This window comes from Melopsittacus undulatus, chromosome 8 (genome assembly GCF_012275295.1).
Source record: "Melopsittacus undulatus isolate bMelUnd1 chromosome 8, bMelUnd1.mat.Z, whole genome shotgun sequence".
Classification (NCBI taxonomy): domain Eukaryota; kingdom Metazoa; phylum Chordata; class Aves; order Psittaciformes; family Psittaculidae; genus Melopsittacus; species Melopsittacus undulatus.
The window spans coordinates 4674932-4700507 of NC_047534.1; the positions used below are offsets into that span (position 1 = coordinate 4674932).

Below are 25576 nucleotides of genomic sequence, written 5' to 3' on the forward strand. Positions count from 1 at the left end.
ACGTGCACTCTTGATAGCTTAAAGTATGCAAAAAAAAAATCAGTTGTATAATGTGGAAAGGGAACTTCAATTTTCTTTATTTATTTTCATAAACTGTAAAACAAACAAAGAAAAAACCCAAGTACTTTAATACAATCCACAGATTTTACTTGTGAATTAGATGGTACTTGAGATGCTAAGCCACCAGTAAAGGACTTAACCCGTTGCTGAAATGGTGCTTACTGTTGAGATACAATTATTCACCATCTGAAACTAGTTAGTAGAGGTGTAGTTAGATGCAAGACTGAAGCTTCAAAGTTACTTAACCTCGTGTTTTGGCTTGTTGCCAGGAATACGAAATTAAGTTTCCATAAAAACTGCAAAATGTGAAATTAAGCAGTCTTGGTAATCCTGAGTTAAATTTGAGAACAGGATCGCTTTTCTTCCAGATTTTCCCAGAAATAAAGTACCAAAACCTACCTGTCATGACTTCTTAGCAAAGGTGTAGCAAGTTGAGAGAGTAGGGTGATGCTGATGGAAAACTGCACCTGCTTTTCTGAGCCCAGTAGCTTGAAATCTGTGCAATGTCTTCAGTCCTCTTGCCACTGAGCTTTCCTGATGGAAGTGACCATTTGCATGGAAGTGTTTAAATGGAAGATGCTCATTACAGTAAATTTCCATGAAATCTGTCAAGTTGGGTAGCTGGGGTATACAGCATCCAAGTATCAAAATCAGGCTGAGAGTTGGGCATGCTCAGCCTGGAGAAGCTAAGGCCCTGGTGAAACCCTGTAACAGTCTTCCAGTGCCTAAAGGGGGCCTACGAGAAATCTGGAGTATGTTTTTTTACTAGTTATTGTAGTGACAGGACAAGGGGGAATGGCTTTAAGCTGACAGATAAGGGTCATTTAGATGAGATAATAGGAAGAAATTCTTTACTATGAGGGAGGTAAGACACTGGCATAGGTTGCCCAGAGAAACTGTGGCTGTCCCATCCCTGACAGTGCTCAAGGCTGGGTTGGATGGGGCTTGGAGCAACCTGGTCTAGTGGAAGGTGTCCCTGCCCATGGCAGGGAGTTGGAACTGAATGAGCTTTGAGGCCTCTTCCGATCCAAGCCATTCTGTGATTCTAAAATCATGCTTTACAGCACCATGCTTTTTGGATCTTGCTAGTTTGATATTGCTGTCTTTTTCACCTAAATATTTAACTAGTTAGTGGAAGCGTACAGCACCAGAAGTTAGTAAGTTTCCTCATCCCTTGGGTGCTCAGTATGCTTTCCTTCACTAGAATATACAGGTTTTTCTTTCAGCAATGGTTTTTTTTGAGGCTCTTCTGATCTCCAAAGGCTTGAGACTGGTAGCATGTAATTTTTGGTATGTAAACCCAAATGCAAAGATGGAAGAACTCTCTTTCAGGCATGGTGTTACTTTTAAAACTACAGCTATGAGGATCGTACATTAGTCCCCAGGTAGTTCTCTTACACATTTGATGTTTACTTTTTGTTATCTGTTGGTAGTATTGCTTACTGCAACTAGCTGTTGCTGCTAGTGTATTTTTCCACCTGGAGAAATACATTTTAAGTTACACAAACAAGCTCTTTCTATCTGATTTCTGCTGGAGATGTTGCAATAAACAATATTTATGATTCTCATCTGAGTTCAATCTCACAAGAAAAATAAAAGAGAGTTTCAAGTACCCCTCAGTCCTTGTTCTTTTACACTTTAATCTTTTTATCACTGACTTTCTTATCTGAATCATTCTTTAGGGCTGCAGGGTTCTGGTTGATGCACGGGACAAATTGGGGATCCCTTGGCAGTACACGGAGAATGAGAAGCATGGAATGTTTTTGATGGCTTTTGAAAACAAAGCTGGAATGCCCATAGAGCCTGCCACCTTCCAGCTGTATGTACCTGCACTGGGCGCGCTGTGGAGGGATTCAGGAATCAAGGAAGCCTTCAGCCGTCGGAGCGAGTATCAGCTGGTGAGTATGTCCATCTTCATAGTGGTAAGGAAAAAGTTCTCTGCCATATACATCTCTCTTCAGTTGAAAGATTGTTCGCTGCATGCGAGATTTAGGCATCAGATGAGCCGTTTGTAGTAGTGCTGTAAATCTGAGCACTTCAGCAGCAGAAACAAGTGGTAATTGGAGCCAAACTTGAAAAACTACATGGCAGTAAAGAGGGAGTGGAAAAGTGCACGACTGGATAAACTGGAAGAGCAAGAGGAACCAAAAAAGGCAGGAATTGGTTGAACTAAAAATATTTTAGGAGCTCAGTAGGTCTGTTCATAGTAGGTCACTGATGAAGGCACACTTAATTTGTAACTTTCCAGTCCTGCCAGCTTGCACTATATTGATACTGGCAAACTATTCCTGCGTGCAGATCTTTTTGAAGTGAATGCAGCACCCATTCCGGCTGCTGCTATTTGGCTGTTTCTTTTCATCCTGACGTCTGCAAGTGAAACTTGGATAAGCACTGAAAGATGACAGTGAGCATAAAAATGTGCTATCTTCCTTGCTTTCTCGTTATTAGGTTTTCATGCTCTTGTGCCAAAATAGCTGCACTTCTGGTATGGAATATGTTTCTGACAGCTGTTAATAACCTACTCTTTCTCTTCCTATGTACAAGATTGAGATGCTCTGGGGTTCTTCCTCTTTTTTTTCAGTGAAACAAAATAGTGATCAATGCAACCTAGTACCACTAGTCACTTGGAAAATTACATGTGGTGACATCCTTATTGTTCTAGTAAATCTTTGATTTTAACAGGTAGAAATCTGCTTTGGGTGTTTTGTCCCCAAACCGCATCCAGCTTTATTTTCCCTTTTTTATTAAAGAGAAACAGTTACAGTTGAAATTCTTCATGCCTAGATATGTTATCAATGTTTAATTAGAGGAGGTAGGTAGAGGATAGAAGCATGGCTTTGTATAGTCTCCCCTAAACCCTTAAGGAGGAACTCAATATCGCTAAGGGAAAGCTAGAGAAATTCAGTAGTGAAATGTTTGTTTCCTCATGCCGCTCCTTTCTGAGGGTTTTCTAATGTCTGATACTGTAGTTAAATTTATGTTGCAGCCCTTAGGTACTCCTCTGTCTCCACTAGTATATGCCTGAGTTGTCTTGTTCAGTACCTTTGAAATCAGTCACTGAAGTATCAAGGAGATTGCTAAATGGCTGAAAAATAAAAGCTAGGTAAAGCTGTCACAGGATGATTGTTTAAACCTCGTTTCCTCAGGCTAAAAATGTAACAATTCCCATGTTACAGCACTGGGGATGGGGGGAAGGATGTACAGGGGGGAGAGAAGACAGATTAATTGTTCTGTAATTCTTCGCATCTGTAGACACAGACTGACTTTGCTGTTCGAAGCACTGTTCAAATGTGGGATAAAAAGATGGTTCACGCCACAGGGAACTTGAATTTAACATGAGACAACTACTAAGAGAATCCAGTATAGTAAGGAATAATTACACCAGCAGCCTGCTAAGAATTACTTTTTTTCTGGGAAATGCTATGATCAAGCATTGGCTTTGTTTTTTACGAGGAGATTCAGATGGGCATCACGTGGGAGGTTCATTCCTGTACATGTTAGCAATAAAATTGCATCAAATTGGAAAAAAAGTTCAGTTTGTTGAATAAATAGCATTCCAAGACTAGTAGGCCTACCTCTGCATTCTCTGGCTTTGAGGATTAAACAGGAAATACCAAAAAATAAAAAAGGCCCACAAACCCAAAGCATACAGGCATTCAACTGATCATTTAGTATGCTGTCATCTTCAGCACCATGGTATAGTTCTCTCATGCATCTTTTTGGATGGCATTTGTATAACCTTTTTAATAGTACTGGAATGCCTGCAAGCACCAGAGGGGTTGTCAGTAGTGCAATGATATGGTGTATTACTGAACCACTGTGTAACTCAGTCCTGCTGCATGCATCTGTGGCGTTAAACTTGAAGATCTTGGGTGCTGCTGTTTTACTGTGCAAGCTGCATCACTAATAGATTTTAATATACCTGAGTGTATATATATATATATATATATATATATACACATATATATATATGTATATACACCTCTATATATACAAACACTTATTGCAGAGAAGTATTTTAAATGTAAGTATTAATCTCAAGGATACAAATGCTACTTCTGGATTGATTGCTAAAAGAATTACTAACACCTTCATAGCTTGAACAAGCTTCCATGCCTTGCTTCTAGGTTCAGCAGAAGTCTAATTCCCAGAGTACATGGGGATTAGCAGCAGTACAGTCCCTTTTAACAAAATAAGTTTAAAACTGCGTAAGTTCTTAAAGAAAGCAGGTGGTTTAAGGAAATGCCTTATTTATAATTATATATGATATGTATAAACCCATACCTTCATTTAGTTTAAACCCTCGCTGGATATAGACTCATGTAAATAAATAGAAGCCAGATATAGTGCACTCTGAGAAAATAAATCTTTTCTAAACTGATTTTAACTAAGGCTAAAGAAAACCTCTGCATCAGCACTCCCTTTCTGACTGAGTATAAATGCTCTATTATATGGAATATACTTTATTTGAACTGAATTTATTATGTTTAGAATAATTTTTAAGTCATCACTAAGATTTTGAAGCTTTGCTTTACTATCATCTTTCTGAATGCCTCTTAACAATGCTTGAAATAATAACCATGCTCAGCACTTGCATTTTCTTCACTCTAGTCTTGCAGTCAACTGAACACCAGCTCGTTTTTCTATTGTTATTTTAGCTTCTGAGCAATAGGACATGTTGGTCTGCTTTTGAACTCTATTTTTTTTCCAGGAAGCTGTGTGACTTTGTTTAAAAATACCAAGTAGAACATGTTGGCTGGTTAACTAGAGCTGAAAATCAGTGTGCAGGTGTCTTCCTATGGTCTGTCACACTGAGCTTAATGACTGACTCGTCAGTAGCAAAACAGTTGAAGGAAAATGGCTCTGACCATAACCCCAGTATAACTGGAAAGCTGCTTCTCTGGGTCTGCAGAAGCTGCCTCTGGGCATTTGAGTGTTTTCTGCTTCACATTCAGTGCCTAGAAGTGCTGTTTGTAAATGCCTGTCTGGGTCTTTGAGCATTTCAGAAGTGAGTGGGTGGATTCTACAATAGCAGGGTGCTTTTTTGCTTCTTTTCTTCAGTCTTTCTTAAAGCAGAATAACCAATTTCGCTTTCTTTTCACAAACATCAGCCTTTCGCTCTTCCTCTGCCCCAGCCTGTCCCCACCAACCCAAGTTCCTCTGTTCCTTGTATGCAAGCCAAGTAGTCTGGGGACAAAAGCTTCATTGTATATTTGGTTACATTGTCACGTCTCCGTCCTCTTTTTTTAACTACTAGAATAGGAATTCCTTTGTAATCAGTATGTGATTCTTCTCTCTTCTCCCTTGCCCTCATTATCCTACCCCATTTTCTGTCTGTATGTTAGAAATGAATACATTCATCACGTGAATGCACATCACATGTAACATTTCTTCTGTTGAGGTTGCCCATGGTACTTTGGGCAACTGGGTATTAATTCTCCATTGCCAGCAGATGGAGACAAATTCTATTTAGATGGCTTCTTGGAGAAAGGACCCTGGAATTTCAGTAATCATTTGGCTGTAAGAGTGGAAGCTTCTTCACTTTGATCCTCATAATATATGGGTATATTTGGGAGTTCAGGTGCATGCATCTGCAAGCTTTTTCACACCCATAAATGTTGTTTCCTTTTGTGCCATAAACACATTGAGGCCAAGGTAGGAATTGCTTTGGTCAGGTGGTTTCTGTTTTGACTTTTGTTCTTCCTCCCAAGTCTCTAGGGGGAGAATGTGAGAAGCCATTTACTTTGGTTTTAATGTGTCCAGAACAAACAAAATCTGAAGTGAGGTTAGCTACTGGCTTGACTTGTTTCAACTTGGCACGCTTCATGTCATTGTGGTTAAAGATGGGACAAATAGGGCATGTCAGGCAAGAAAATTACACTTTTGTCACGGTCGTAACAGAATCGTATTGTGTGCCAGCATGTTACAGAGCTTGAGTTAACAACAAGTAGATCTGCAGAGGCCATCATCTGGCTTCATCAATTCTTAAAGCAAAACTAACATTGTTTTATCAGCTATTTTAAACATGCACATTTGTTTTGTTTTTGTATCTCCATCCTAACTACTCTTAGTCAAAGCAGTATCTTATTTGAATGATCCTTACTGCTTCCCTTCAAGACACCAAGTCTTTCTAGCCTGTAACTATGTATTTCAAGAGCTCCTGAACTTTTCCTGTGGTACAAGTCATATTCTTATCTCTTCAGCATTGATGGGGCTATCTACTCTGAACTCCAAAGCTTATTTGCAGTTAATGCAGCTGTTCTGGGTTATTTGCCTGCAGCCACACTGGCTTCTGACTTGTGCTTACAGATACCACCCTTCTTGATACAGAAGAGAGCATGGCTATCCAAGGAGGCTGCAAAAGGCATCTGTTTTAATGCAGATATCCTTAATATGCAGAATATATTCATAATCTATCACAAGAGTATCTATTTAAATGTAATATTGATCTATTATTGTTGATGTTCACTCACTCTTGAAATAACTTCTAATTTTTAATAACTTCTTTTTAAAACAAAACACAAGAAATTGAATGTCAGTGCTAAGGAGAAGTAGGTTCCAGAGAGGGAAGTAAGGGACTTGCAAATATAGACCAGAACTTACTACTGTGTCCATAGCTATTTTTAGGTCTGTGCACAGGGAATTGTATGAACACTTCCACTAATACTTCAAATACTAAGAGCCTCTGAAGCCTTGGATGTGGGAAGACGCTGGAAAATGTTTTAAAGAGCCTTTCTTTTATATCGATTCACCATTCTCAGAGTGTTCTGAGGTTTGGGGGTTTTGGGGATGTTTGTAACAGGACACAAGTTGCTCCCCTGTGAATTAACTGTCCTTTTTTCCTCTAAGCAGACATTTGAAATAAACTTAAGTAGTTAAATTGTACCTGCCATAACTGTTAGTATGCTTGGAAGTGTTATACAGTGAACAGCCATCTCTTCGTGTTAATGTAGATTTGTTGCTGCATTGTCCTTATGCAAGGAGCTGATGGCCTCAAGGCCTCATAGAGAGCCAGCCGTGTTTGGGCAGTATTGGAGGTGAAGCACACTAATTCTTGATTCAGAGTGAATAAATGTTGCTTAAATGTCTTTACTTTGGTACAGAAATAGTAGGTATGGCAATAATGCAAGATGATCAGGAGTTTGGCTGTATACTAGCTGCCATAGCATATGGAGGTTATGTGGCAGCATTTGCATCTAGCAGACAAGTGAGTTGAGGTGTTGGGCAGCAGAGCACTAACTTGACATAGAAGTTGGTCACTTTTGAAGTGACGTGTTAAATGAAATCTGCAGATGAATGGACTGTGCTTGAGCTCGTGAAGTTCAAGGCCAAGTGCAGGCTCCTGCACTTAGGTCAGGGTAATCCCAAGCACAAATACAGGATGGGTAGAGAATGGATTAAGAGGGGGTGAACTAGATGACCTTCGAATGTCCTTTCCAACCTATACTATCCTATGATTCTAAATTATGTAGATTTTTTCTTACCTGGATGGGACATACTACTCTGACCCAGAAAACTGATGGATTGGCAGTAGTGCTGCAAACCAGAGTCATGTTTGCTGTCACTGAGCCTTGATATCATATTAACTTGAAAGGTCAGTAACTTGCAGACTTCATTTGTGCAGCTTAAGTAATATCGTGCTCAGGATTCATATAGCAAGTTGAGTTATGGAGATGTATCTCTTCAGTTAAAGATCCAAGCAAAGTTTTGTGGCAGTATTGTGACAATCAAGTGACAGATTGAAGTTCTTAGTTTTAGTTTTGCCCTCTAATACCAAGACCTCAAAAGTTGATGGTTGTGTTATGAAGTTTGACTCATCTTTGTACAGCAAAAGAAGTTAATTGCTTGTGTAAGTACAATACTGCAAAGCATTCTGTCTGGTGTGTAGTACGAAGGATTAGCAGTTGGAGTCCCTGGCTTCTAATCCTGTCTGTAAGACCAAATAGGAAAATTTTTTTAGATTGAAGTCTCAAGTAAGAACTCCCAAACAAAAGTGGCATTTTGTTCAAGAGGTGAGAGTTGGCGAGTTACAGTTTGGGCTTTATTAAAAATTGAGAAGGTAACATAAAGTAAAATGCAGCTGGAAATCTTTGCACAAGATTCTGTGGATATTGGCAAATACTGTGTAGTTTGTCAGTTCGCATCTATACAAGTTGAATGCAAAGTCTCATATTTTAGTATTCCAAAAATAAATGCTCAAATGAGATAGGTTGATGGGCCTGCTGCCACCAGAGGAACTTCTTGAGCAGCATTTGGCCACTGAGGTTCACATTCAGGACTAAGCTGGAGCAGAAGGCAGAGTTGATGATGCCTTCATAACATATTGTCTGTCACCTACAGCAAGGAATGCTTCACTTGCTAATCTCAGTCTTGCTTTAAGTGCATCTGACCAAGAGGTGAGAAGAACGTGCTTTTAAAGTAGGCTGGATTCAATACCATTTAGAGAACTAAAGGTCATAAATCTTTTTACACTGAAAATCATTTTGAGCTCCAGCAAAATCCACTTGTGCAGTATCTTTTTCTCAATGACAGTGCCGTGCAGTATCTTTTTCTCAATGACAGAAGCCATTCTCTTGAGCAGAACCATCCATAGAAAGCTGTGTGATGGGTAAAACGGTTATTAGCTGTCCTGAAATACTTTCAGCTTTTGGAGAGAAATAACAAGAACCAGACAGGTCGTGAATTATGACCTTTTCAATACAGTACAAATGGAAAAGTGTTATAGAGCAGCAATTTGTAATAGTACCTACCTGAAGTCTCAACCAGGCATTAAAGCTCTCAGTACTAAATGCTCTGTGGAAAAATAAAAGGATTCTGGCTATAAGTTGCTTCTGGCTTTAGGTTATGACAACATACAACAGCTGGATGAAATGTAGCCTGCATAGAATTGGGAGGATAAGTTGGAAAGTAACAAGCAGATCATACATAATAAATAAGTGGATAACAAGAAATTGATATGGCTACCATATGGGAACCGAGACAGACACTGGAGCTATGCTACTGGCTATTCTAGTGCTCTGTGTAGTGAATTCCTGGCACTCTACAATTTTTTCCTGTTTTATTTTATTTGAAGATCAAAAACTTAAGGCAAAATCAATTCAAAAGTCTTTAAAAGGTACAGTGCATTAATGCACTTCAGTAATGCCCTGCTGTCAGTGGATACCAAAAGGCTGACATTCAGACTGTGTGGTCCTACTTTTTTTGGTTCTTGGAGGTAGATTAAAAAGCCTAGTATTTTTATGGTACTGTGGAAGGCTGCCTGTAGGAGTTTTCGCTCTTGGCCTTCAGATGCCAATAAATCTTGTCTGTATTTTTGGTGTGGTTAAGGTGAATGAGAGAAACAACTTCATAGATACAGCTCCCATGTTGAAAATTCATTATGAGAATTTGCATCTTGCCTAATGACTGCCATTTTTCTAGTTGAAAGATTTCTTTTTACTCATGTGTGTTTTATTAAGAACAAACTTGTTTTGTCTTTACCTCTTGTAATTGAGCCCTTTAGAGAACTGTCTGGGTGCTCCAAAGGTTTACAGAATAAATACTGTACTCGTCCTCGCCTCTCTGCGTGTGGTAGCAGTTATAAGTTGATGTCTTACTTTCAGCAATAGCACTGAAACACAGAATCTAATGGGTTTAGACTGGAAAAGCACTTTTGGCTCCCAACTCTTGAGAATAAATGCTACTCTGCTTCTGGAAAGAAGCTTTGATTTTTATTATGCATAAAATAATTAGAAGAAATACTCAGTATGTCTGTCTTTGCAGAATTGTTGTTCTAAGCTCTAATTAGCGCTACTCTAAATCTTTCAGGACTGTATTGAATATAAGGATTTGTTCAGAGCAAGTACAGCTGTAATTAATCTCTGCATTCCCATCAAGAAATGCTGGCACATGCTGTGAGAAACAAGGAAGGAAACTTTCAGTTCAGGCCGTCTGAGCCAGTACCCAACTGCAGCTAAAAACCACTGGAGTAATCTCTTTATCCTTTTCTAGTGTGCAGGAAAGTTCTGGGCAGAGACAAATCCAACCCACTGAGCAGCCTTTAGCTTTTGATCATGCTGTTTCGTGTCATGTTCAGAAAGTTTCTAATGGGTCTCCATAATTCAAGAGACTTCAAAATTGGCAACCAGTATCTCCTTAGAGATTCCCAGTAATTCAAATGTATTCCAGATATCCAAGTGGGTTAAGTACATTTAAAGGTGTGCTCTCTGTATGACTAAGGGAGTTTAATAAAGAATTGCTACTGAAATTTGGTGGAAGCAGGAGAAAGCTCATCTATGAAGTAATGAGCATATGCATAGATTAAAAACATGGTAGCATGAGGACAGCTTTTATTCTAGTTGCAGCAAAGTACCTGCATTATGCAGAGACATATATGTTAATATTTATCTATCTTAAAAACCATGAAGAACATTGTTTGTAGTGGAAGGGCTCCACTTGTCAGACTGGTTTTGACCCTTTAATCTCAAAAGATATAGCTTTAATGGAGACTATTATATTTGTGTTCCCATGATATGGGTTTTCAAAGCTTTTGGTATATTAAAGCTACAGGCGCTGCTTGAAGATCCAGCAAGGACTGGCTTAGCTGTGTAAAAGAAAAGAGAGTGTTTGCTACTGGCTTTGTGCTGTATTAGCAGTTTTCTGACCCTATGACTGGTTTCAGGAAATTAGGCAAAAATAACCCCACAGGCACTGCGAAAGAAGAGGTGAATGGTTTTGTTGAGCCCGTCTCCCTGACATGGCTCACTCTGCTCAGAAGAGCAGTGCTGATGATGCACTTCAGAAAGTTCCAGTTTTACAGTTCAGCCTTTTGCACCTCATTTGTATGTTCCCCATAGTAATTCAGCTTTCTTTCATATTGGTACTGGGCCTTGTCAGCTCCATTTAGAATTGGGACAGGGAGCGAGAGTGTTTTCAGTGTCTTGTTCCAGGAAGAGGTTAAGGCTTGGATTTTCCAAAGAGGCCACTGAATTTAATAGGATAATGTGCAGTGAATGGTTTCAGGCTTTCCTGAATGTCCTAGTTCATAGCAAGCTATGTAGGATTAAGAACAAGTAACAAGCACAGATGAACAAATGAGCAAAAACTTAAAACTAGGTCTGTTTTTTGTGGGAAGTCCTACTGGCATGTCTCTGGGGTTTTATACTTAAGAGAACAGATACTTACATTATTCTTAACTTGTCATTATGAGAGTGAATAACATTTCTTTAAAAGACAGGATCTGACAGAAAGCTGAAAAGGGAAGTCAGGTAGGTTGCTTAGGGTAGTGGTAACTTGCGTAGTTTGCTGTGTCGTATTCTTGCTAGCTATCCAAATCTTGATCCTTTGCAAAGACTTCTTGAAAGGATTATAGTTTTCTTTAATGTACTTTTTTCCTATTATCTTTCCCTTTTCCTGCTGTCTCCTTAACAAACCCGCTCTACCTTAAAACTTTGCTTTACTCAATGTGTCACTCAAGGATAGAGCTGAACTTGGGCTGTAGTTCTGTGATAATCACCGTGAGCAATAGGAAATGAGGGTTTAGGAAGTTCTGATTTGCACTGTACTCTCGCTTATGTTGGCACAACTCATTTTTGGAAGGTCTGCTGTAAATTGGGAAGCTCATCTGAGGCAGAGTGCAAATCTATGGCTGATTGTAACTGCAGAGGAAGTAGTGACATGCTGTGGTGTTGGTGAAGGAACAAGCAGTTGGCATCACATCACCTTATCTTGGTGCTTGCAAAGGAATGTGGCAGTATCTTGCTGATCCTTCATCTGAGGTGTGCTTCCTTTACTCCATAGATCTTTCCTGATGCTAAGATAAGATGCCAGTACCTCAAGGACGCTGTTTAGGTTTTTAAATGTTTGTGTTCTAACTTACTGGAGTATCTGAAGTGTTTGCATACACCATTCAAAGTCAAGGTTCCATTTCACAGGTATTGAGTGTGGAGGAGGAGGTAGTGAGTAGAGGGAGGGAAGAAATGATTATGTGAAATGACAGCTGTGCAACAGTAAAGATCTTCATAGATGAGATGATGTAGGGGTGCATCTGAACTTGATACTGTTCCAGAAAATCTCTTGAGGTTTTGTATTGCCAGAAACCAACCAACTGATGATTGAACACTAATGGAAGTGGCAGAGCTGTGAAGCTGTTTCCTCAAAGGAGAAAAGTTAGCTCGGTGCTCTGCATTTCCTTTTTCTAAACCTGCCTTAGCTGGGAAGGCCTTCTGTACAAAGGCAGAAGGCAGCATGGTCTCCACCTTCTCATTAGTTTTCAGCTATACTTAAAGCAGCTCTGTGGAGTAAACCTATATTGCTCTATTACTGACTTAGGATTTTGGGGAGGGGAGGAAAACTTCTTGGAAACATCATGCAAGATTTTCTGTTTGAGAAAGTGGAAAACATGTTGCTCTGAGAAGTAATTTATTGACACCTTTCAAATGTCTCCTCTGTATACAACACAGATTCCTGCAGTTCAGACTGTGGCAGACTTGTGCTTCACTTGGCTTTACTCCTGAACAAACTGTTGGTGTTTGTCCTTAGAAGGTCTGCTTTCTACCCCACCCCCAAAGCCTCTTAATTTGACTTGCTTTCCTTGATACTCACTTAATTCTACTTCAGAAAAGTCAGTAAAATCTCAAAATGAAAAAGAAAAAGTGGTTTATTGATGAAACTCTTTCCTGTTTCATTCCATCTCTTGAATTTTGCGTATGTAAGACTTTGTTCCATCTGGTCTCAGTCTGGTCAGAGTACAGTACCGAATCAGTAATGATGATAGATGTGGGTAGGAGGCAAAAGAAGCCACCTACTACATCCTCTCTTTCTGTCTTCTTTCTCCCAGTCCAGCACATGCATTCTGGGTTGCAAGGACTTCAGATGGCCATCTGCATGGTTGGGCTCTTTCCGCCTCTGCAGTCAGTAGGTGACTGGGCTTTAATTAGGACTTATTTTTTAATAGGCTAGCCTGCTGAACAGCTTGAAGTTTGTGAAACCCACTTCATTTTCCACTGTGGTTTGAGTAATTTACACTTGTAGATGAGGCCTTAAGGATGGAGACTAAGTCACTTACTTCAAATTGCTTGTTTTGTTAGATTTGTGCTCCGGTGCTCAGTACTTGATTTGTTTAAATCAGATGTACACGAGGGTGAATCGAAATAAAGCTTTCCATTTGATGCAAGATTTAAATTATTTCCGGGCTTTTTTCCTCCATGGTCATTTGTAATACGCCTCAGCTTCAACACTTTATAATGATTGAGGATTGTGTCCAAAGATTTGGCTTAAGCACACATAAAAATAGGATGGCATTGCACATTAGTGCAGTTGTTCATGCAGTTACCAACCCCGTCTCACCTTGAGAGTCTTCGCTCAGGGATGTTTAATCCTTTAGTGAACCAGTATCTGAAGAGCTTTACTCTTCAGCTTAGTTAAATCCATTCCAGTTTTGGTTTCATAAGTGAATGTAATGATGTGAGTCATGTGGTAGAATGAAGCGAAAAATGTGGGAAGAGCAATCCTGGATGATTTGAAAGAGAACAAAGTCTGAAATGAAATAAAAAGGTTACATTACTAAATCTTCATACTAAAGCATCAACAGTGTCAAGGTTTAAGTGAAAACTTGAAAGAACTTCCCTTGTCCATGCTGAAACAACCTTCAGTGGGGGAGAAAATACTTGGATTAATTGATCATCGTGATTGGGTGTGAATGAATAAATGTTTTGAGATAATAACTGTGAATCAGATCATAAAGAGCTTGATTGTCAATAGAAGCTGAAGTTTGTTTCAGATCACCAAAGATGGCTTAAGGTTCACTATAGTTCATCTGGACTCAACTTGCAGTACTGGCACTGGAGCAGGAGAAATGAGGTTAGAGGTAGGGCAGTCACTTGGGTGAAACTCTCTCTCACAGACCCAAAGTATAGCTGTGAACTAAAGAAATACTCCCTCATGGCATATGCCATGAGGCAGCTTGGTCACTAGTGATGTACAGGTGCATGTAAAGGTCAGACTCATAGAAAGCAATGCCAGTGTTGGTGTAAGTGGGTGAACATGAGATATTGAGTAACTTCTCAGTGCTGAGATCAAGCAAGTATACATTATGAAATTCCACTGATTTGAGGAGTCACATAGTAACAGCTGGCAAAAACAGGGCACTTCAGAGTTGGTCAACCTTTTAAAATTAACAAATACCAAGCTGTTACTGAAAATGGGGAAGTTTTGTTTCTAGGACAAATGATTTGTCAAAATGAGACATGGAAACTGGTTTGAGGATTCCTGAGGAATGCTGAGGTGTGAAACTTGAGTAATGCAAGAAAGGTGGAATTTTATTTTTCTGCTCTCTACTGCATGCACATTTGGGTTTATCAGAATCAAATTGTTAAATAGCACACCTGAGTTCAACTGAGACCTTGCATTTGATCTTGGTCTGATTTCTGCATAAATCCTGACTTTCAGGTACTGAGCAGCTTTCTGAATCCTGCAAGACCACCATATTGGTCTACATCACACCTAAAGGTATCTTGGTTGTATACATACAAAATGAGACAATCTTTAAAAACAAATATAAGGAATAAATGATACTTTCCAATTCTTACAGACACCTTTTAACAACATAGACAATTTTTTTGTTGTTTCCACAGCAAGTGCAGCATTAAGGCACTTTGCAACAAGTGCTTTGGTGTAAAAGTGGAGTAGGAAACATCATTTGCTGAGATATTCAAGGTTATGTCTGTTGCAAATGCATTCAAGTCGCTTAGCTTTCCAGCTGGCCACCTGCCATGGAAAAGTCCAAGCTCAACATTCTCTCATGGCTGGTGTTAGCTGTTTGTTCAGCCCACGAGATCTAAGATATTTATTTCCCATCCCTTGATCTGATAAGATTTGAAAGGGAAACGCAGTGGTAAACTTGTGATTTAGTCTTGATCTGATAGCACTGCTGACTAGTTTAATTCATAAGGTAATTTTTTTTGGTCAATGTTCTAGTTCTGCAGATGTCTTCTGTAAACAAAGGGAGTTTCAGGTTTGCATACTGAGCTGCTGAAAACAAAGCACGGGACTAGGGACACATAATAACGTGATTGTGCATCGTTCCTGGTGCCTTGTAAAACATTCAGTTGCTTCTAAATTCTGATGTGTTAGTTGGAAATGCCCCTTTTTGCCTGGCAGCTGCCCACTGAGAATAAATGGGATAATTTGCTAGTGATTGGCCAGAATCTTGGATCCATCCTTCCATTTACAGCTCGTGACTTTCTTTTCACTGTGGCAGATTGCTGCTTTCACTTGCTTTCTCTTGTGCTTTGTAGCAGACTGTGCTTGGAATGAGAAGTTGAGCTGGCGTGCGTTAGTTCAGCTTCACGAAGAACCTCCGGTGTTTGAGATGAAAGGGTTCTGGCAGCTATTTTAGACAATGCATTCGCTTAGACAGTTGGCAGGGAAACAGGAAGGAATCCTTTCATGAGATGCTTATGACTATGTCTGTCGTGCACTTGTGCCAGGATGAGTGTGTGCTAGCTGGGCACGCTGCTGATGGTGGGTACAGTTATCGGAGTTTTTTATTGCTTAAACATAACCATGATTCTTCCACATGAATTGTGTATATATCCCCTTGCATCTACTCCTTGAAGCTTGGTAGCTGCTAGTCAGTGAAGGCTGAGAAATGTTAAATCACTGTGGCTAATGTGCAAGTCTGCTTAAGGATTTTTCCAGAATTAAAAATAAAGGCAATAATTTAACCCTCTTGCATTGCACTGTGCATAATTTTGTTTGTGGCCACTACTGTTTTCTATGCTGTTTGCACCTGCTTTTCCTTCTAGTCATTGCAAGTCTGTGAAGCAGAAATAGCAGTGATGAAGAGACAGTAAGTAGGAGTAAAACCAAAACAATGGGGATTTTTGTTAATGTTTCTTGAAGCTTGCAGTGTCGCATGAGCCTGCCTCAGTCTATTAACAGAAAATTCCTTTTCTCCTTGAGGCACTGTTGCATATTTGAGACAAATGGACAGAACTGTTAACGTAGTATTGAACAATTTCTCTACATCCTGTTGATGTAGAAGCACCCAGAATTTCAGGGAAGAAATGTGACTTTTTCCTTTTCCTTGCAGCACTTTCACAAAGTTGCTGTATTTAATTGCTGGGAATAGCTAAGGCATGTAGGAGTTGCCTTCTCCACAACAGCTCTGCTCCTGTTGAGAGGGTTTCTTAGCTGGAAGGCTAGAATTTCATTCTGTCACAGGGATCCATAAGTCTTATCACTGATGTGGGAGCTCAGATTAGCCTAGACTTTATAGGGGATAATTAATTTAGCACGCAGTTTTTTATCCATATGTTGTAAAACGTACAGTTTGGCCTGTGTGCATGAAGAACGAGCTTATAGAAAGCTATCCTGACTTGGACAAACTGAGTTTTGCATTGCCTGCTTGTACTGAGCTAATAAAACCTGATTTTTCTAACTTTAACTTCTGATCCCTATACTGCATGCCTAGGCAATAGAAAAAAAGTAGTTTTTAGAGGAAGCTTGGAACCAAATGGTACTTTTTTTGTAGTCATTATGTTTGTAGGGTACAGATAGCAGCAACTTGGATAAGCACTGGAGTTGCTGGATGGGAGCCAGTAGCTCAGTCTGTTGTTAAGGAGGAAGTTAAACAATACCAGAGAGATTGGATAGAATTCTGCATGACTTAAATGCACAGAAGTGGCTGGTCTCTGCCTTGGAACCTGTGATTGAATGAAGAATTAATGTTTGGGTTTTGTCAATAAATCTCAGTACCCAGTCGGGATGTAGAATATCTGTAGAACAGAATTATGGAGTAGAATGGGCATGAGCGTTTCAGGGCAATTTAGGTTACTTCAGCATCCTTCTGAGTGGATTCTTAACAAGCACAGACTTGTTTATCTCCTTGGAAAATAATACTCAATTCATTAGCTGTCACAGAGAAGAGACACACTTCTGGCTGTAGTAAATCTGTTACCAGTGAGGCTGAATAGAAGTGCAGGTTTAGAAGTAAGTTATTGGAGGAGCAGGTTTGGGGAGGGGAAGTTGGTTGTTTCATGCAAATTTTAGCCCTGGCTTTTTGGGGTCCGTGAAGGACTACTGCTCCCCTTGGACAAAACCAGGGTGCAGAGCCTGGAGCCGTGTCTCTGCTGTCAAGGGATATATGTATTATTGTGGCAGGATGTTAACCTGCTTGTTGAGGCCAGTAGGTCTCACTAAGAAAAGCGTTTTCTGTGTCTCTGTGCTGGTGAGGTTTCGGGTTCTAATCTCAGTACCTAAAAACTTGGCTGATCTGACATTTCTAACGTTTTCAGTTGCCAGTCTCCTGGTTATTTTACCCAGTCTAATAACTGTGCTAATAACTTTGCTCTTCCCTTGGGCCTCTGTTTTGTATAGCCTCCTTTTATTAAACATCTGAAATGATAACATTCAAACCCCATACATTCAACAGGTGATCAACATTCTAGAAAGCTTGTAAAAAGTGAGGTTTTGTCTCAAAAATTAACTCAAAAACAGAGATTTCACTTGCATGTTTGTACTGAAAGTTAGCATTAGGATTACATGCCGTCAGTTTGTGTCTCTGGCAGCCCTGATGGGATAGTACCTTATATAAAGGCCAACTTTGGATTAAATTGTGTGTGAGTACTTCATTAAATCCATCCCATTTGTGTATCCAAGATCTCAGAGGTTAAAGGCTGGGAGATTCCCAAACTTCTTTTTGGGATTTCCTCTATGTTTCTCAGCCCTGCTGCTGAGTGTTTAACATCTCCTGAATGGAGGGTGGGATACAAACACTGCTGTTCTTTTATTTGGGTCACTGTTGCTTTCATCTTGCAGATTCAGCTGCAGTTTGGGGCAGTTGCAGTTTCTATTTCTCCGTGTGTTTTGCTGTATTTGTGGGAATCTTGTTAGATCTGTGCTAGGCGCTTCCTTAAAGTATAACGTTTCCATCCTGTGTGGTTTAATTCATCATCTGAAACAAGCAAAGACTGACAGGCCTACCTTAAATCGTGCACGCTAAATTTAGCAGCTAGAGACAGAATGATCAGGAAGGGCTAAATTAATATTATGTCAAAAAGGCCTTGGGACAAGGGAAGGAAAAAAGCCAATTTGGAACATAGGGTCCCCTTTCAAGTCTTAGTTCAGAGCAGAATGCAGACGGAACTGCACTTGAGAAGGCAAAGTTTGAAATGAGTCTGTATTTTAGGGAACTGGACAATAGGATGTTTCACTGCTGTTTATGATCGGACCAACTGTCACATGGAATAACTGGCTGAGGGTTAAAGTAGCAAGTTGATTAAACTATAGCCTTGCAGAACATTTCTTATTACAGAGTGTCTGGGTATTTTAAAGCAATCTACATTGTTGCGCATTTATTTTTCATTGAATTAGTACTCTGGGATCTCTGCCCAAGTGTTTTCTGCTTGCTTTTTGCAGTGAGGCTATCGACAGCGAAGGAAGTGATGCCAGATTAGTTACAATATTTCTGTGTGGAGATTTCTTATGTGCTGTGAACCTAGCCTAAAGGGACAGAGATGTTAAATTCAATTATTTTCCTAGTGACTTATTTGGAGCTAATGTTAGGATGACATTCATATAGTACAAACTATATAGAATAAAACCTTCTCAATTGTGTGGCTTCTTCCCCTTGGGAAACCTCTGCTCAGAATAATCTAGCATATAAAAAAGAGCTTTCAACACTAATACAGGAAGCAAGAGTGAATGTTTATATTTTACCTTTCCTCCCTTTCTCTTCCACCAGTAAGTTTTTAAGCAAATTATTCTGTTTTCTCTGGTTTCCCCAAGCTTTATACTGCAGATAGGACAGTTTAAAAAAATAATGCTAATTTAAATAAAGATCCAACTGTGATGCTGCATTGTGGAACTTGTGGGCTCATTTTAGGCCTTCTGTTTGTGTTTCTTGATTCCCCCAGTTCCCAGATGTGCAGTGACTCATCCTACTGAACAATGGGAACAGCATCCCTTATTCCTTCACTTGGTCCCAGTTGGCAAAACCGTTACTCAGAGGATATGTATTGCAGAGGGAGAAGAGATTAGCAGTGAGAGAGTGAATCATCCAAGCATTTGTGGTAACTCTTGTGTGGTGAGCAAGAAGTTGAGGAAGACTAATGGTCTATGCTATGCTCTGGCGTACTAAAAAGGAGGATTGATTTGAGTAAAATTCATAACTCAGAGGTCATTCTTCCCTCCCCCACCACTGTCCCGGAAAACACAGGGCATGGGTGAAAGACAGGGTTTTGACATTGTGATTTATTATCAAGGAGGATGAAAAACATAGCTAGCTGGTTTGTATCAGCAGCAAAATAGATGATGGTTACCTCAAGCTTTGATAGAGCTTTCAAATGTGAAATAAACAATTAGTCAAAAATACAAACAAACAAAACATATAAGTACAGACATGCTTCACTGACATGTTTTGTTGCTTCATGTTTAAGGACCGTGCTGGTTGAGATTAAATAATGTCTTTCAGAGTTAAAGAATATTACTTATGAATATTGTTAGAATATTTTTTTAAAAGGAAACAGTGTATTTACTAACAGAGAAATAAAATAAGATTTGTCTCTTTTTAAATCTGAAAAGACGCAAGTTCAACAGTCTTCAATGAATGTAGTTGATCTGAGGAAGCTTCTTGAGCTGCCACAGTTCTTCGTGACACAGCAGCCTGTAAAAGATTGACATATCTGACTGGACCATTTTTGCTTGTTTGAGTAAGCACACCATGATGTGATTATCTTTAGGCATGGAAATATAATTTGGATGGCTTTCATTTCTATTTTGCTGCCTGTAAGCATAGTTTGGAATAGATTGCAATGTTCAAAAGAGCTTCTTTTTCTTTCCACTAGAACTGTTAAAATAGTGTGATTGAAGTTGCCAGTCTGTCAATTTAGTCTCTGATGAATCAGTTGCAAATATTGGCTACCACTTCTATAGGAAGTCATGCCAGTAAACCAGAAATAACTCTGAGATCTGGAAGAGGAGAGCATTGGAAGTGCAGAGCCAGCTTTTGAGTGCAGTGGAATGGCTAGATGACTTTGGAGAAACACAAACAGTTTGCACTGAAAAAGCTAAACCAGCTTGTTTGTGTCTTCGAGAGAAAAACGTAGATCAACATGAGAACTATCAAAAGCTGATCCGTTTTATTTTGATGTTGATTTGTCTTGAATGGAAACCCTACCTTGCTGAGCAGTTCATAAATTCATTGAGTATGTTTTCATATATGTAGACATGCACATGTGTGGTTTTATGTGTGTGTAATACCTAGAGCGTGATAGCTTTGGATAAATAATAATATATCAACTGAGTTCAAAATTGCTTTCAAGTGCAGCTTTATAAAGCTAACTAAATTTGACTTCTAGAGCTAATTAATATTGTGAGCTATTTTCCACCGTGACAAAGGAAAAAAATAAGATAAAGGAACATTCAGCTAATACAATTGTTCCGATTAAAAATCCTAATCCAAAGCAGCCCTAATACTTGGAGTTTCCATATTTTCCTCATTTAAATACATTACAAATTATTCATCAGGTCAGTTGGTACCATCTGCAGTTGTCCTGTGCTGGCCTGTTCCATGAACTGAAATACCCCATGGATTTCCCAGCAGTAACCAAGTTTTCGGTGAATCAGACTAAGCTGTAGAGCAAGGTTATGTGAGAAATCTTGGAACAGGAACTGAACCCACAATTCCATAAGCCATAACACAGGACTTGATCAGGGAATCATCTTTAAAGTAGGGCCTTTCAGTGTGTGGTGTGCATTTGGGGTTGTTGGGGGGGGGGAGGTCTTCTCCATTCACGTTTGCGTGCTTTAATGTTTTGAGCCTTTCTTAACTTCAGACTCTCTGGAGCTTGTCAGGGATTTGTTGTTTTGACTGGAAGCAGGTATTTTGACTGAAGTACTGGATGCCTTTTGAATTCTGTGCTGGAAGAGACTATTCGGATCTCTTCAGATCTGTCAGAGTGCGCATATGGTGTTCCCACCTGTTCCAGCAACCTGACTTGGGTTACCCAAGTGTGTCGCAATTACTGCTCAAAATTACCCAGAACGAGTTATTTGGCTTAATTACAATGTTATGAAGAGCTCTATAAGAACCTAGGGCAGTCCAGCTTCCCTAAATCACTGCAGAAATGAACATATGTTTTTCTTTCATTAGATTATTTTCTTACCTTCTTATAAATGTGCAAAATGTTAAACTGATTGATGTGTGGGGCAGGAAATGGGGGAGGCAGAAGCTGTAAATCAGGTGAACTTGCTTGTGTGTCCCAGCAGTTTACATGCATACAGCTGTTTCCTGCTCAGCGTGGGAGGGGATATGGATAAGGCAAGGATTCTTAAAGCAACTGGGTAGAAAGTAGGAACAAGTTGTATCAGAGGCCGCCAGTTTGCAGCCTTGTTGCACATCTAAAGGCATTGTGTAGGGTGAAGCACAATAGATAGAGAAGTGGGGGAGGGGGTTGTATCTTCAGTGACCTTTTCTTTTTGGGCTCTTCCATCTCCTAATATGACTAATGCTGTACAGGAAGAACTTTTGTTATTCATACGGTCTGTGATACCTCTACTGATCCAACAGAGTGCCAAAAAATACAGGAAATTACTTTCACCTTATGAAAATTCATGATTGTAAGGAAGCTCTTAGAGCAATTGTACTTTGGAAACTTCACCCCCCCAAAAAAAACAAAAAGAAAGTATTTTTTTCTGCTGATGATCCATGGTAAGTCTTTTGTAATACATGGTAGGTTTTTTGCAAATATGTGCGTTCTGCTTTGCAAAAAAGCACTTCTAGTTTAAAATGTTAGGAAATAATAAGCTACAGGTCTTTTTTGTCTATGCTTTAGGCTGAAAGTATGTACTTGTACAGTACACTGTGCATCCTCTGATCTCCAGTGTGATTCTTCAGAGTGAACTGTTGTGCTAGCATCTCTTTGCTGTTGTACTGGAAGAGAACAAATCTGTTTTGCTAATGGTCTAGAGGAGAATTGATGATTTTAAGAATTTAGATTGTTGTTGGAATCTGAGATGGTATTTTGAGAACATTCTCATTTTCAATAGGTGACTTGGTGGGGGCACCTACTGTCAGTTGGGTTGTTATCAACACAGCCCTGATCTGTGATGTAATGTGATTTGCTGCCTAAAATGATGAAAAGGAAGCAGGATTTTTCCATTATGTCGTTCTTACAACATGGCTACAACTGTAAGACATGTGTCTTAAACAATGAAGAGTACTTTCTTACTGAACAGATCGTCTTCATTTGAAGAAATGAAAGGGAAGTGTTTCAGTGAGAATGGGCTTCTGACAAAGATAATTTCATTCCAGAAGTAAAGTCTGCATCTATGTGGAAACAATCTGTTTACTTCTCCAGAGTACATGAAGGTCTTCCTATATCCACTTATGCGAAGTGGCACTTGATTCAAGTGTGATACATGGGCAGGCTTGTTGAGAGAAAAACCGCATACCGCACAAAACACAAAGACCCTCCTGCATTTTCACATAAGAGCAAAATTCCTTTGTAAACACTGCATTCTTCTCATAATAACTGCTGAAGGATTTTGTACAAGGTGAGCAAATCATCATTAGAATGAACCTAAAAGGGGAACTCTCTGTGAAAAGAGTAAACCCTTCAGAATGTTCCTTTTTTCTTTTCTTTTTTTGATGAGCAAGTCTAGCTTAAATGTTCGCAAATTGCAGGTGACTTAAATCTTTCCCTTTTCTAAAGAAATGCCAGCCAGTCTAGGATATGCTTTTGTTCATGGCAATGAATTTTAAACAAAATGAATTGGTTTCTTACAAATGTGTTTCATTTTTACTCCCACCCGGTGGCAATTAACTGTGTTCATCATACAAGGGGAAAAGTAATTCTTTGTGCCAAAAGACTGACTTCAGCAACAGTTCTTTGCACTGTAAAGATTTACTAGATAGATTTGAGCGTTTAGTGAGATCTCTATTCAACTTTGGTTCTTCTGGGACCTGTAGGGAATTGCTTGTGGAAGAAATATAACCTTACCTCTATGGTGGTGGTATATTCTGACAGCTCCACTTCATTATCAGCACTTTATGTGAACTAAGCTATATATTCCCTTCTAGTGCTCCAGCTCCTGATGCATATCAGGATGTTGTTCAGGCTTCTACTTGTGCTATTGCTCTGTTAGACCTCCTTGCATATTGGAAAGTGAAAGGCTATAGTTTAGTTGGATTTGCTATCCTATAAAAAAAGTTTAGTTCCCATCTCATTCCTTTTCCACAGGGTGAATCGGTGAAATACTTCCTGGATAACCTGGATCGGATCGGTCAGCTGGTAAGACATATCTTCTCTTTCTGAACCAAAAGAGCTTGAAGAGATATTTGAAGCCTGGATGTGCTATGATTAGTGGGATTTGATGTTTGGTATTTTTTATAATAATGCATTAAATAATGTCAGTGTTCTTTCTTTAGGAATAGTAAATTCCAGCCTTATAAAACTGAAGCTTAATATTTGCTTCATCTCTTTTGACAAATGACAAATACTGTTTATGGAAGTTGTATTTGTGCATGTATTTTATCAGTCCTTTATACAGCCTCTGGATCTCTTTCACTTTTCCTGATGATCTGATGGATGCTGCTACTTGAGGTATCATAATGAAACTTGACCAAATAAAAATAATTGCCAGCACTTGTAGTATTCCAAATCTGTAATGGAAACATCTGCCAGGAGACTTGGAAGAGAAAGAAGGGACATGGCTTTCCTAAAGAGTAACGGTGATAAGCTTCTGAAGAGCAAATCTCTCTACAATGGTGGGCTGGGCCACAGCCTGTGATAGAGCATGTTGCTGTACTTGCTGGTCATAGGGTGTGAATCTGGGAGAAGTATTTCCACTAAAGCTTGTAAGATCTCCTTTGTAAGAGTAATGAACTGTAAAAAACGTCCTTTCAGGGATTACTTGATCTGCTTTACTGAACACTTCCTAAATGGCAATTATGCTGTAGCTAAGAATTTCATGGTGAAAAAGTAGATGTCAGCCTGAAAATGGAAGGCTTGAAAGATAGAAGTGTGAATGAGTGCATTGGTCCTATGTTTTTATTCTCGTATGTCTCAGGATCTTCTGTAGCTGTCTACAAATGTGTTGAGATAAATGATCAACAGCTCGTTATTATGTAAAGCTGAGTATTCCTTCTTCACTTGTTCATAAAAAAACATTACTCTTGTTGATTGTTCCTATTGTTTCAATATTCTGGCAATAGCCAGCGTTTTTGAAGGACTGTTTTTTTTACACTCTTCTTCTTTTCTCTTGCAGAACTATTTCCCCAGCAAACAAGATATTTTGCTGGCTAGAAAAGCCACCAAAGGGATAGTAGAGCATGATTTCATCATTAAAAAAATACCTTTCAAGATGGTGGATGTGGGTGGACAGAGATCTCAGCGTCAGAAATGGTTCCAGTGCTTTGATGGAATAACTTCGATTTTGTTTATGGTCTCCTCTAGTGAATACGATCAGGTTCTGATGGAAGACAGGCGCACAAATAGACTTGTGGAGTCCATGAATATCTTTGAGACAATAGTCAATAACAAGCTTTTCTTTAATGTTTCTATTATCCTATTCCTCAACAAGATGGATCTTCTTGTAGAGAAGGTAAAGACTGTCAGCATTAAGAAGTATTTCTCGGACTTCAAAGGCGACCCTCACAGGCTAGAAGATGTTCAACGTTATCTGGTGCAGTGCTTTGACAGGAAGAGGAGAAATCGTAGTAAGCCTCTCTTCCATCACTTCACCATGCCATAGACACTGAAAAACATCCGCTTTGTGTTTCATGCGTGAAGGACACGATCCTTCAAGAGATCTGAAGGATATTATGCTGCAGTGAAGGAAAACAGGCAATGTCCTGTTGAAGTTGCCAGGAGGGTTAGATCAAGTTTTTATCCTTTCTTTATGGCCCTTGCATGTGGTGTAGGACCCATGCTAATACTTGGCTCAGGAATGCTGTAAACTAGCCAGTCCAAACAGAGGAGCTATAGGCCGAAGGAGTCAAATGCTGATGTTAGCTACTGAATCATTGGACTAGAAACACTACTGAAACATGGCCGTTGTAGGTTCTGTACCTAGCTTGGAATGCTGAATAACACAACCACTTCTGCCTTCTTAGAAAAAAAGAAATCTCTGACAAAACCATGTATGGAAGACACAAATTTAAATGAGTATGCTCATTTTCAGAGACACAGTCGTTACAAAACTGCCTTTTTTTTGTAGTTTGGAGGTGCTGAAATCGATCAAATTAATGTTAATGTAATGAGTTTGGCAGCTGTAAGGAGAACGTTATGGAAGTTCTGTTCTTAACCCTAGCTTTGCCAAGGGTCTGGAATCCACTTATTGAGGTGGATGCACAGCTCTTGTCTGAAGGTTTTGCAAGAGTCTCCTAAGGCAAAAGTATGAAACTACATAAGGAAACCAGTACTGGAGTAAATTGGGAGGGAAGTTAAAGATATGGAGAAGGGTTTATTTTGCACTATGTGTGAAGGGTATTGTATCATGGGAAAACTGATTTCCTTGGTGAAGCAGCCTGTGC

At 39.4% G+C, this 25576-nt stretch overlaps 1 protein-coding gene across 1 annotated transcript; it reads left to right on the plus strand.

Moving 5' to 3' along the window:
• The first annotated feature begins 916 nt into the window (after positions 1-916).
• On the plus strand, positions 917-25303 carry GNA12 (G protein subunit alpha 12). Its single transcript, XM_005155242.3, has 4 exons — positions 917-925; positions 1743-1958; positions 23283-23333; positions 24310-25303. Exons 1-4 carry the CDS (start codon positions 917-919, stop codon positions 24793-24795), a joined length of 762 nt encoding a protein of 253 aa, XP_005155299.2. The 3' UTR covers positions 24796-25303.
• The last annotated feature ends 273 nt before the right edge of the window (positions 25304-25576 follow it).

What these genes read in the sequence shown, in the direction of transcription:
- GNA12 (XM_005155242.3), top strand. An exon ending in GTCGGAGCGAGTATCAGCTG is followed by an intron (nt 1,959 to 23,282) that starts GTGAGTATGTCC and finishes CCTTTTCCACAG; the next exon opens with GGTGAATCGGTGAAATACTT. An exon ending in TGGATCGGATCGGTCAGCTG is followed by an intron (nt 23,334 to 24,309) that starts GTAAGACATATC and finishes TTTCTCTTGCAG; the next exon opens with AACTATTTCCCCAGCAAACA.